Here is a 12,420-nt window from a genome sequence, read left to right as displayed (position 1 = left end):
CAAGCATATGATAGGATTGAACATCCAAGTTCTTTTATAGTTGGGTGGAACTGTATATTTAGTTCTGGTTGAGTTGTGAATGGAAGGAACATTTTTGGACCAAGAATTTCATTGCCAGTTCAAGACCCTTCAAAACTCTTTTCCTCTGGCATGGCATCTAGCAATAAAATCGGTGGCGGCTGTTACCCTGGTCCACTGAGTGTCTACCACGAGCATTCCTTTCGTTGACCCAACATGGACATGCAGCATGAGCAATGAGTAAACTTTTGTTGCTTTAGGTCTCTGAACTTTAGAGATAATCTGTCACATCAGCATCACATAGTCTATCCCAACTGATACAGAAACTGGTATTCTGAAGTGGAGTATTGTTGTAGCAAAAAGAAAAGGAAAGGAAAGGGAAGGGAAAAGAGAAGAGAAGAAAAGGAAAGGAAAGGAAAGGAAAGGAAAGAAAACAAAAGAAAAGAAAATCCACAACACAATCTAAAATACAGGGTTTAGCTCAGAGACCAAATGGCAGGTGATCAGAAAATAGTTATCAGAGATTAGGATGCTGATCCATATTACGTAGTGGAAAAACACTTGGTAAAACTGTCACACATGATAGCTTGGAAGGCAAATAATATACCTAATTAGCTTGTAGGTTTTTTAAAAAAAAAGTGTGAAAACCAAAATTAGTAGCATATGTCTTGGTGCATTTAACAAAGTAATATAAGAAAGAAATGAGCTTAGAAAAGAATTTGGCCAGTTTGAAAGCAGGAATAACAGGGAACAGATAAAGTCCAGAAATATGGGAACTTGCAGGGTTGGATGTAAACAATGCTTTGCATTCTCAAATGATAAAACTGAGAAGACCTTGGAGTAAAAAAGGCTGATTAGAACTTTGCTTTACAGCAAGGATCAAATCAATGATCAAATCAAGGTTCAAATCTCTGAACAAGCTAAGGTCCCTCAGAGCAAAAACAGCAAGTAAGATTGTGGAATTCAATAAACCCTTTCAACTAGACTAATTCAGGGAAAAGAAATTATAAGTGTCCTGATAGACTCAAATCAAGTGAAGAGAGGGAGAGACGGGGGCCAAGAAATCAGAGAATTACAGCTACTCTAAAAAGAGAAGTCTAGAAAAAAAAAAAAAAAAAAACTGTAGGTGTGGCTATTGGCATATGTAAGCTGACCAGACCTTAGTCTATTTTAATAGATAAGAAGCCTGTTAAGTTTTCTAATTACACCACCTAACTTGCCACTGGCCCAGGTAAAGAGACTATGACTGTTCAAAACTTTAAAAACTTGGTCCCAAACATTAATCATAGGAAGTGTGCCAAGTGAGGAAGCTTTTCAGCCTCCAAGAAAAATATATTATTAATCTCCATTCCAGATATGGCCCAGGAAAATAATGGAAAAAGAAGAATGTCCAGGAGCTATGAGGACAATGAGTAAGAGAAGAATTTCCAGAGAGTGGAATCCCGGCCGACCCAATAACTCCACGGGATTTCAGAATGGCTTTGGCCTAGTGACTGCTATGTGTCTCCCATTCTTCCCTTTTTCAAGTGTAAGAGTTGATTGCAGTTATCTTGTTCTGGTCCCACCACTGTATATTGGGGGGTCTCTAGATAAAGAAAAGTAACATTCAGCCCTGATACAGAAACTTCCACATATCACCTAGAGTTCTTGCACTTTGAGTATGTTGTTATGATTGGGTGAGATTTGGGGGTTTTCTCCCTTGGGGATGGGGTGAGTGTGAGTGTACTTCGTGTGTGAAGAAGAGTGATCCAAATATTGATGACCAGGAAGGACCTTCAAGATGGAGGAGGAGTAAGACGTGGAGATCACCTTCCTTCCCAAAAATACATCAAAAATACAACTACATGTGGAACAACTCCTACAGAACACCTACTGAACGCTGGCAGAAGACCTCAGACTTCCCAAAAGGCAAGAAACTCCCCACGTACCTGGGCAGGGCAAAAGAGAAAACAGACAAAAGAATAGGGATGGGACCTGCCCCTCTGGGAGGGAGCTGTGAAGGAGGAAAAGTTTCCACACACTAGGAAGCCCCTTCACTGGCAGAGACGGGGTGTGGGCGGAGGGGAAGCTTCGGAGCCACGGAGGAGAGTGCAGCAACAGGGGTGCAGAGGGCAAAGCAGAGAGATTCCCACAAAGAGGACTGGTGCCGACCAGCACTCACCAGCCTGAGAGGCTTGTCTGCTCACCGCCCGGGCAGGTGGGGGCTGGGAGCTGAGGTTCGGGCTTTGGAGGTCAGATCCCAGGGAGAGGACTGCGGTTGACTGCGTGAACACAGCCTGAAGGGGGCTAGTGCACCACAGCTAGCAGGGAGGGAGTCCGGGAAAAACTCTGAAACTGCCTAAGAGGCAAGAGACCATTGTTTCGGGGTGCGCAAGGAGAGGGGATTCAGAGCACTGCCTAAACGAGCTCCAGAGATGGGTGCAAGTGGCGGCTAACAGCGCAAACACCAGAGATGGGCATGAAACGCTAAGGCTGCTGCTGCAGCCACCAAGAAACCTGTGTGCAAGCACAGGTCACTAACCACACCTCACCTCCCGGGAGCCTGTGCAGCTCGCCACTGCCAGGGTCCCATAATCCAGGGACAACTTCCCCGGGAGAACACACGGCATGCCTCAGACTGTTACCACGTCACACTGGCCTCTGCCGCTGCAGGCTCGCCCCACATTCCATACCCCTCCCTCTCCCCAGCCTGAGTGAGCCAGAGCCCCCTAATCAGCTGCTACTTTAACCCCATCCTGTCTGGGGGGAGAACAGACACCCTCAAGCGACCTATACGCAGAGGCAGGACCAAGTCGAAAGCTGAACCCCAGGAGCTGTGCGAACAAAGAAGAGAACGGGAAGTCTTTCCCAACAGCCTCAGGAGCAGTGGATTAAATCTCCACAATCACCTTGATGTACCCTGCATCTGTGGAATACCTGAATAGACAAAGAATCATCCCAAAATTGAGGCAGTGGACTTTGGGACCAACTGTAGACTTGGGGATTGCTTTCTGCATCTAACTTGTTTCTGGTTTTATGTTTATTTTAGTTTAGTATTTAGAGCTTATTATCATTGGTAGATTTGTTTATTGATTTGGCTGCTCTCTTCCTTTTTTTAAAAAATATATGTATTTTTTCCTTCTTCCCTTTTTGTGAATGTGTATGTGTATGCTTCTTTGTGTGATTCTGTCTGTATAGCTTTGCTTTTACCATTTGTCCTAGGGTTCTGTCTGCCCTTTTTTTTTTTTATTGTATAGTTTTTAGTGCTTGTTATCATTGGTGGATTTGTTTTTTGGTTTGGTTGTTCTCTTATTTCTTTCTTTTTTTAATTACTTTTTAATTTTTTAATTTTTAATAATTTTTTTATTTTTTATTTTAATAACTTTATTTTATTTTATTTTTCTTTCTTTCTTTCTTTCTTTTTCTCCCTTTTCTTCTGAGTTGAGCAGCTGACAGGGTCTTGGTGCTCTGGCCGCGTGTCAGGCCTGAGCCTCTGAGGTGGGAGAGCCGAGTTCAGGACATTGGTCCACCAGAGACCTCCCATCCTCACGTAACATCAAACGGCAAAGGCTCTCACAGAGATCTCCATCTCAATGCTAAGACCCAGCTCCACTCAACAACCAGCAAGCTACAGTGCTGGACACCGTATGGCAAAGAACTAGCAAGACAGGAACACAACCTCACCCATTAGCAGAGAGGCTGCCTAAAATCATAAGTTCACAGGCAGCCCAAAACACACCACCGGACGCGGTCCTGTCCACCAGAAAGACAAGATCCAGTCTCATCCACCAGAACACAGGCACCAGTCCCCTCCACCAGGAAGCCTACACAACCCACTGAACAAACCTTACCCACTGGGAGCAGACACCAAAAACAACGGGAACTACAAACCTGCAGCCTGTGAAAAGGAGATCCCAAACACAGTAAGTTAAGCAAAACGAGAAGACAGAGAAATACACAGCAGATGAAGGAGCAAGGTAAAAACCCACCAAACCAAACAAATGAAGAGGAAATAGGCAGCCTACCTGAAAAACAATTCAGAGTAATGATAGTAAAGATGATCCAAAATCTTGGAAATAGAATGGAGAAAACACAAGAAACGTTTAACAAGGACCTAGGAGAACTAAAGAGCAAACAAACAATGATGAACAACACAATAAATGAAATTAAAAATTCCCTATAAGGAATCAATAGCAGAGTAACTGAGGAAGAAAACGGATAAGTGACCTGGAAGATAAAATAATGGAAATCATTATCGCAGAGCAGAATAAAGAAAAAAGAATGAAAAGAATTGAGGCCAGTTTCAGAGACCTCTGGGACAACATTAAACGCACCAACATTTGAATTATAGGGGTCCCAGAAGAAGAAGAGAAAAAAAAAAGGGACTGAAAAAATATTTGAAGAGATTATAGTTGAAAACTTCCCTAATATGGGAAAGGAAATAGTCAATCAAGTCCAGGAAGCACAGAGAGTCCCATACAGGATAAAGCCAAGGTGAAACATGCCAAGACACATCTTAATCAAACTATCAAAAATTAAATACAAAGGAAAAATATTAAAAGCTGTAAGGGAAAAGCACCAAATAATATACAAGGGAATCCCCATAAGGTTAACATCTGATATTTCAGCAGAAACTCTGAAAGCCAGAAGGGAGTGGCAGGACATATTTAAAGTGATGAAAGGGGAAAAGCTACAATCAAAATTACTCTACCCAGGGTATCATTCAGATTTGATGGAGAAATTAAAACCTTTACAGACAAGCAAAAGCTAAGAGAATTCAGCACCACCAAAACAGCTTTACAACAAATGCTAAAGGAACTTCTCTAGGCAGGAAACACAAGAGAAGGAAAAGACCTACAATAACAAACCCAAGACAATTAAGAAAATGGTAATAGGAACATACATATCGACAACTACCTTAAATGTAAATGGATTAAATGCTCCAACCAAAAGACATAGACTGGCTGAATGGATACAAAAACAAGACCCATATATATGCTGTCTACAATAGAACCACTTCAGATCTAGGGACACATACAGACGGAAAGTGAGGAGATGGAAAAAGATATTCCATGCAAATGGAAATCAAAAGAAAGCTGGTGCAGCAATTCTCGTATCAGGCAAAAAAGACTTTAAAATAAAGACTATTACGAGAGACAAAGAAGGACACTACATAATGATCAAGGGATCAATCCTAGAAGAAGATATAACAATTGTAAATATTTATGCACCCAACATAGGAGCACCTCAATACATAGGGCAAATGCTAACAACCATAAAAGGGGAAATTGAGAGTAACACAATCATAGTAGGGGACTTTAACACCCCACTTTCACCAATGGACAGATCATCCAAAATGAAAATAAATAAGGAAACACAAGCTTTAAATGATACATTAAACAAGATGGACTTAATTGATATTTATAGGACATTCCATCCAAAAACAACAGAATACACTTCTTCTCAAGTGCTCATGGAACATTCTCCAGGATAGACCATTTCTTGGATCACAAATCAAGCCTTGGTAAATTTAAGAAAATTGAAATTGTATCAAGTATCTTTTCCAACCACAACGCTATCAGACTAGATATCAATTACAGGAAAAAATCTGTAAAAAATACAAACACATGGAGGTTAAACAATACACTACTAAATAACCAAGAGATCACTGAGGAAATCAAAGAGGAAATCAAAAAATACCTAGAAACAAATGACAATGAAAACACGATGACCCAAAACCTATGGGATGCAGCAAAAGCAGTTCTAAGAGGGAAGTTTATAGCAATACAAACTATTTCAAGAAACAAGAAACATCTCAAAAAAACAACCTAGCCTTACACCTAAAGCAATTAGAGAAAGAAGAACAAAAAAACCCCAAAGTTAGCAGAAGGAAAGGAATCATAAAGATCAGATCAGAAATAAATGAAAAAGAAATGAAGGAAACAATAGCAAAGATCAATAAAACTAAAAGCTGGTTCTTTGAGAAGAAAAAATTGATAAACCATTAGCCAGACTCATCAAGAATAAAAGGGAGAAGACGCAAATCAATAGAATTAGAATTGAAAAAGGAGAAGTAACAACTGACACTGCAGAAATACAAAGGATCATGAGACATTACTACAAGCAACTATATGCCAAAAAAATGGACAACCTGGAAGAAATGGACAAATTCTTAGAAAAGCACAATCTTCCAAGACTGAACCAGGAAGAAATAGAAAATATAAACAGACCAATCACAAGCACTGAAATTGAAACTGTAATTAAAAATCTTCCAAAAAACAAAAGTCCAGGACCAGATGGCTTCACAGGCGAATTCTATCAAACATTTAAAGAAGAGCTAACACCTATCCTTCTAAAACTCTTACAAAATATAGCAGAGGGAGGAACACTCCCAAACTCATTCTATGAAGCCACCATCACCCTGATACCAACACCAGACAAAGATGTCACAAAGAAAGAAAACTACAGGCCAATATCACTGATGAACATAGATGCAAAAATCCTCAACAAAATACTAGCAACATGAAAAGGGTCATACACCATGATCAAGTGGGGTTTATCCTAGGAATGCAAGGATTCTTCAATATACCCAAATCAATCAATGTGATAAACCATATTAACAAACTGAAGGAGAAAAACCACATGATCATCTCAATAGATGAAGAATAAGCTTTTGACAAAATTCAACACCCATTTATGATAAAAACCCTCCAGAAAGTAGCCATAGAGGGAACTTACCTCAACATAATAAAGGCCATATATGACAAAACCACAGCCAACATCGTTCTCAATGGTGAAAAACTGAAACCATTGCCTCTAAGATCAGGAACAAGACAAAGTTGTCCACCCTCACCACTATTATTCAACACAGTTTTGGAAGTTTTAGCCACAGCAATCAGAGAAGAAAAAGAAATAAAAGGAATCCAAATTGGAAAAGAAGCAGTAAAGTTGTCACTGTTTGCAGATGACATGATACTATACAGAGAATCCTAAAGATGTTACCAGAAAACTACTAGAGCTAATCAATGAATGTGGTAAAGTAGCAGGATACAAAATTAATGCACAGAAATCTCTTGCATTCCTATACACTAATGATGAAAAATCTGAAAGACACTGATGAAATAAATTAAAGGTGATACAAACAGATGGAGAGATATAACATGTTCTTGGATTGGAAAAATCAACATTGTGAAAATGACTGTACTACTCAAAGCAATCTATAGGTTCAATGCAATCCCTATAAAACTACCAAGGGCATTTTTCAAAGAACTCGAACAAGAAATTCTATGACATAAATCACAGCAAGATCCTTTTTGACCCACCTCCTAGAGAAATGGAAATACAAACAAAAATAAACAAATGGGGCCTAATGAAAGTTAAAAGTTTTCGCATAGCAAAGGAAACTATAAACAAGATGAAAATACAACCCTCAGAATGGGAGAAAATATTCAAACGAAGCAACTGACAAAGGATTAATCTCCAAAATATACGAGCAGCTCATGCAGCTGAATATAAAAAAAACAAATAACACAATCCAAAAATGGGCAGAAGACCTAAATAGACACTTCTCTAAAGAAGATATACAGATTGCCAACAAACACATGAAAGGATGCTCAACATCACTAATCATTAGAGAAATGCAAATCAAAACTACAATGAAGTATCACCACAGACCAGTCAGAATGGCCATCATCAAAAAACCTACAAACGGGCTTCCTTGGCGGCGCAGTGGTTAAGAATCCACCTGCCAATGCAGGGGACACAGGTTCGAGCCCTGGTCTGGGAAGATCCCACATGCCGCGGAGCAACTGAGCCCGTGTGCCACAACTACTGAGCCTGCACTCTAGAGCCTGCGAGCCACAACTACTGAGCCCACGTGCCACAACTACTGAAGCCCGTGCGCCTAGAGCCCGTGCTCCACAACAAGAGTAGCCACCGCAATAAGAAGCCCGCGCACCGCAACGGAGAGTAGCCCCCACTCGCCGCAACTAGAGAACGACCGCGTGCAACAACAAAGACCCAACACAGCCAAAAATAAATAAATAAATAAATAAAATTTTAAAAAAATCTACAAACAATAAATGCTGGAGAGGGTGTGGAGAAAAGGGAACCCTCTTGCACTGTTGGTGGGAATGTAAGTTGATACAGCCACTATGGGGAACAGCATGGAGGTTCCTTAAAAAACTAAACATAGAACTACCATATGACCCAGCAATCCCACTACTGAGCGTATACCCTGAGAAAACCATAATTCAAAAAGAGTCATGTACCACAATGTTCAATGCAGCACTATTTACAATAGCCAGGACATGGAAGCAACCTAAGTGTCCATCGACGGATGAATGGATAAAGAAGATGTGGCACATATATACAATGGAATATTACTCAGCCATAAAAAGAAACAAAATTGAGTTACTTGTAGTGAGGTGGATGGACTTATAGACTCTCATATAGAGTGAAGTAAGTCAGAAAGAAAAAAACAAATACCATATGCTAACACATATATATGGAATCTAAAAAAAAAAAAAATGGGGCTTCCCTGGTGGCACAGTTGTTGAGAATCTGCCTGCCAATGCAGGGGACACGGGTTTGAGCCCTGGTCTGGGAAGATCCCACATGCCGTGGAGCAACTAGGCCCGTGAGCCACAACTACTGAGCCTGCGTGTCTCTGCAACAAGAGAGGCCGCGATAGTGAGAGGCCCGCGCACCACGATGAAGAGTGGCCCCCGCTTGCCGCAACTAGAGAAAGCCCTCGAACAGAAACAAAGACCCAACACAGCCAAAATAAATAAATAAATAAATAAAAAATTAAAAACAACAATTGGTTATGAAGAACCTAGGGGCAGGACAGGAATAAAGACACAGATGTAGAGAATGGACCTGAGGACATGGGGAGGGAGAAGGGTAAGCTAGGACGAAGTGAGAGAGTAGCATGGACATATATACACTACCAAATGTAAAATAGATAGCTAGTGGGAAGCAGCCGCATAGCACAGGGAGATCAGCTGGGTGCTTTGTGTCCACCTAGAGGGGTGGGATAGGGAGGGTGGGAGGGAGACGCAAGAGGGAGGGGATATGGGGATATATGTATACGTATAGCTGATTCACTTTGTTATACAGCAGAAACTAACACACCATTGTAAAGCAATTATACTTCAATAAAGATGGTAAAAAAAAACATATTGATGACCAGTAGGACAGGACATACTACACTTATTATTCTGGCTCAACTATATCTAGTTCTTCTCATTTTCACAAGACAGAATTTTCTAGCCCCCTTATATTTTCTTTCTTTTCTTTTTTTCTTTTTTTTTGACACACCGCATGGCATCTGGGATCTTAGTTCCCCGACCAGAGACCCGACCCATGCCCCCTGCTGTGGAAGCGAGGAGTCCTAACCATTGGACTGCCAGGGAATTTCCTATCCCCTTTATGTTTCAGTGAGGCCATATGACTATTTCTGGCCAATGAGATGTGAGAGGAAATGGCACAGGTCACTTCTGGGTCACAGCATTTAATTGCTGGTACAAGACTCTCCAGATTTCACTTTTACCCACCTGCATGATTCTGGAAGCATGTCTCAAGATGGGGTCTGAAGTGATAAAGACAGAGTCCCTTACCAACTTTTGTTGGACATTCAGCATGAGTGAGAATTAAACTTTTATTTTACTAGGTCTCCAAGATTTGGGAGGTTGTGCTATCACAGCATAACCCAGTCTCTCCTGACTGATAAATCTACAAACAGCAAAAGGGATTTGTAATTCCACATTATCTGTCTTTCCTGACTTATATAATGACAAAGTCTTTTCACACATTAATAAGTGGAGATAGCTCATCCTGGACACAGTTGAAGGCTTCCTACCATAACATGCAATACGTTAAATAGTCAATACAGTATCTTTTGGTATATTTTAAAGAAAACTTTCCTCCTATAAAATCTGTAAGACTCTGGAAATAAGCAGGAGAGCCAGTGCTTGATTTCTGAGTTTTCGTCAGATCACACACAGGTGGAATGGTGAAAGGAACCCAAAGAAAAAGCATAATTTTCTAGGATAAGTAACATTTATCAAAACCATTGTGAAAATTTTAAATCAAATGAAATTATCTATTTTACTGCCTGAGGAAGGCCCCCAAAAGGAACAAAAGTGACTGCTTCCAACTTTGTCCTAAATATTAGGAAAAAATTATTTCTAATTGGCAGTCTGCCACAGACTAAATATAACACCCTCTGTGCTAGTGAGACTGTACCAATCGAAATTAAATGAGGTTCTTTAAAGTTTTATTCTTAATATATTTTTAAAATTAATTTATTATTTTTGGCTGCGTTGGGTCTTCGTTGCTGCATGCAGGCTTTCTCTAGTTGCAGCGAGCGGGAGCTACTCTTTGGTACAGTGCACAGGCTTCTCATTGCGAAGGCTTGTCTTTGTTGAGGAGCATAGGCTCTAGGCGTGCGGTGGGCTTCAGTAGATGTGGCTCACAGGCTGAAAGGCGCAGGCTCAGTACTTGTGGAGCACGGGCCCAGCTGCTCCGCAGCATGTGGGATCCTCCCGGCCCAGGGCTCAAACCCGTGTCCCCTGCACCGGCAGGCAGATTCCCAACCACTGCGCCACCAGGGAAGCCCCATAGGCAACATTTCTTATTCCAAAGAGAAATGTGAGAGTAATGAGTATTTCTGATGGTAGTATAACAACTTGAAAACCTAAAAATAAAATATCAGAAGCAAAACCAAGCCTTTTTTCTTTTTAGCTTTTCCCTTTATTTTAGATGGCAGGCAGCATTGGATAGGTCTAGGTTTAGAATCTTTTCTAAAAGCATTTCATTTCTGCCAGCATTTTAATATGAATTTAATTCTGCTGTTGGCTCAGACCGTGACAGAATGAGCCAACATGGCAGGCGGACAATTGGATCACTTATGGTTCATTTCAATGGACATGGCACCCAGCCACAAAATTTATGAACAAAACTGTTTTAATATAGCTATTGCATTTGTAAACATGCAGCACAGGTGGAAACAAAGAATTCAAAAACAGAAATATATTTTGTATCTAAGAATAAACAAACACTAAAGAATTAAATTTTTCATTTTTTTAAGGAAAAGGATATTCATTTTTGTCAAGCATTAACAGTGATTTGGGTTCAAAAGCTCTAATTTTCATATGATTCCATGAGTCTATTCTTCAAAGTATGCTATGTAAGGTTGCCCAAGGGAACACTTGACTACCTCGACTTCTCCACCTCCATTCTTCTCCCGTTGAAAGTGAATGTTAATAAAATCCTCTACAGTTTCTTCATCTATTATCTGAAGGTCTTCCAGTCCAGTCAGAAGCACTGTCTTCTTAGATACTCCTGAAAATACCTAAGAAGCAAAATAAAAAGATAAACAGAAAATTTTCCAAGTGCTTTGAATTACAAAACTTTACATTTATAAGCTCTGCTTAATATTTTAGATGTTATCTTGAGAGAGACAACGGGCCTCAGGAAGATTTTCAAGCAAGAGAATATCAGAGTCGGATCTGAGTTTCAGAAAGATAACTCTGGTGGCATTGTGACAAATAGAGGAAAGGAGGGCAACTCTACGGACAGAGAGACCAGTTAGAGAGGTAGTGAGAGGTGGAAGTGACAAGATCAAGTAACCAAATGAATGCTGGAGGGGAAGCGAAAGCAAGAGTTAGGCATGAGTTCTAGCTTTCAGGATGGTAGGCTAGGTTAATTAATAAGATTCAAACGGAAACAGAATCACAACTTTTTATTTTTTGTGGGGTGGGGCTGGGCAATAAGTTTCCAAAATGAAAGAAAAGAGATGACTTTACCTGAAACTTTTTCAGGTATGTTTCTGTGTACGGAGAAACAGTAACTCTCTGGCAGTTTTGATTTATATAAAGAGGATAGTCTTTTGTTTTCAAAATCTTGTCAGCAACTAGAAGTAAATTTTTTAAAATTATTTTCTCCTTTATATCAAACATTTTTAACCAAAGTTAAAACCTCCTTCAAACAGAATGTCAGAGTAAACAGTGGCTTGAGCGATTAATTTTTAAGAAACTCTACAGTCCACTTTAAAGAATTCACAGTACATAATTTTGAAAAACATAAGACCAAATGATAATGAGATTTAAACAGCTCCATCTGTCTTAAACTATCAGTCAATCAATGCACAGTGAGCTGCGATGTCCTCAGATAGACCTACCTTGAGCTACATAAAATGTGATAACCATTTGCAAAAAGTAACCCAGCCATTCTAACAAAACCCAGTGTTTCCCAATCTCTCAAGAAGTACACATGCAAATTACGATTAGAATACTCTCTTTCTCTCTCTCTTTCTGTGCATATATATATATATATATATATATATATACACACACATACATATATATAGCAAATTATTATATTATTATTATATATATAAAATTACTTAATTGTCCTGTA

The 12,420-nt window shown here is 39.9% G+C and overlaps 1 protein-coding gene across 11 annotated transcripts in view; it reads right to left on the bottom strand.

Moving 5' to 3' along the window:
- LOC137765377 (RNA-binding protein 43-like) overlaps positions 1-12,420 on the bottom strand; it is a 149,495-nt gene that overhangs the window by 25,208 nt on the left and 111,867 nt on the right. For all 11 annotated transcript variants that reach the window (XM_068545128.1, XM_068545131.1, XM_068545130.1 and 8 more), the window contains 2 exons: positions 11,808-11,914; positions 11,219-11,353 (listed from right to left, as the gene is read on the bottom strand). In XM_068545128.1, the coding sequence (XP_068401229.1) occupies positions 11,219-11,353; positions 11,808-11,914 (242 nt within the window). The remainder of the gene's footprint in view (positions 1-11,218; positions 11,354-11,807; positions 11,915-12,420) is intronic.

This window comes from Eschrichtius robustus, chromosome 5 (assembly GCF_028021215.1).
Source record: "Eschrichtius robustus isolate mEscRob2 chromosome 5, mEscRob2.pri, whole genome shotgun sequence".
NCBI classification, from domain to species: Eukaryota; Metazoa; Chordata; class Mammalia; order Artiodactyla; family Eschrichtiidae; genus Eschrichtius; species Eschrichtius robustus.
This window is presented reverse-complemented; position numbering and strand designations above follow the sequence as displayed.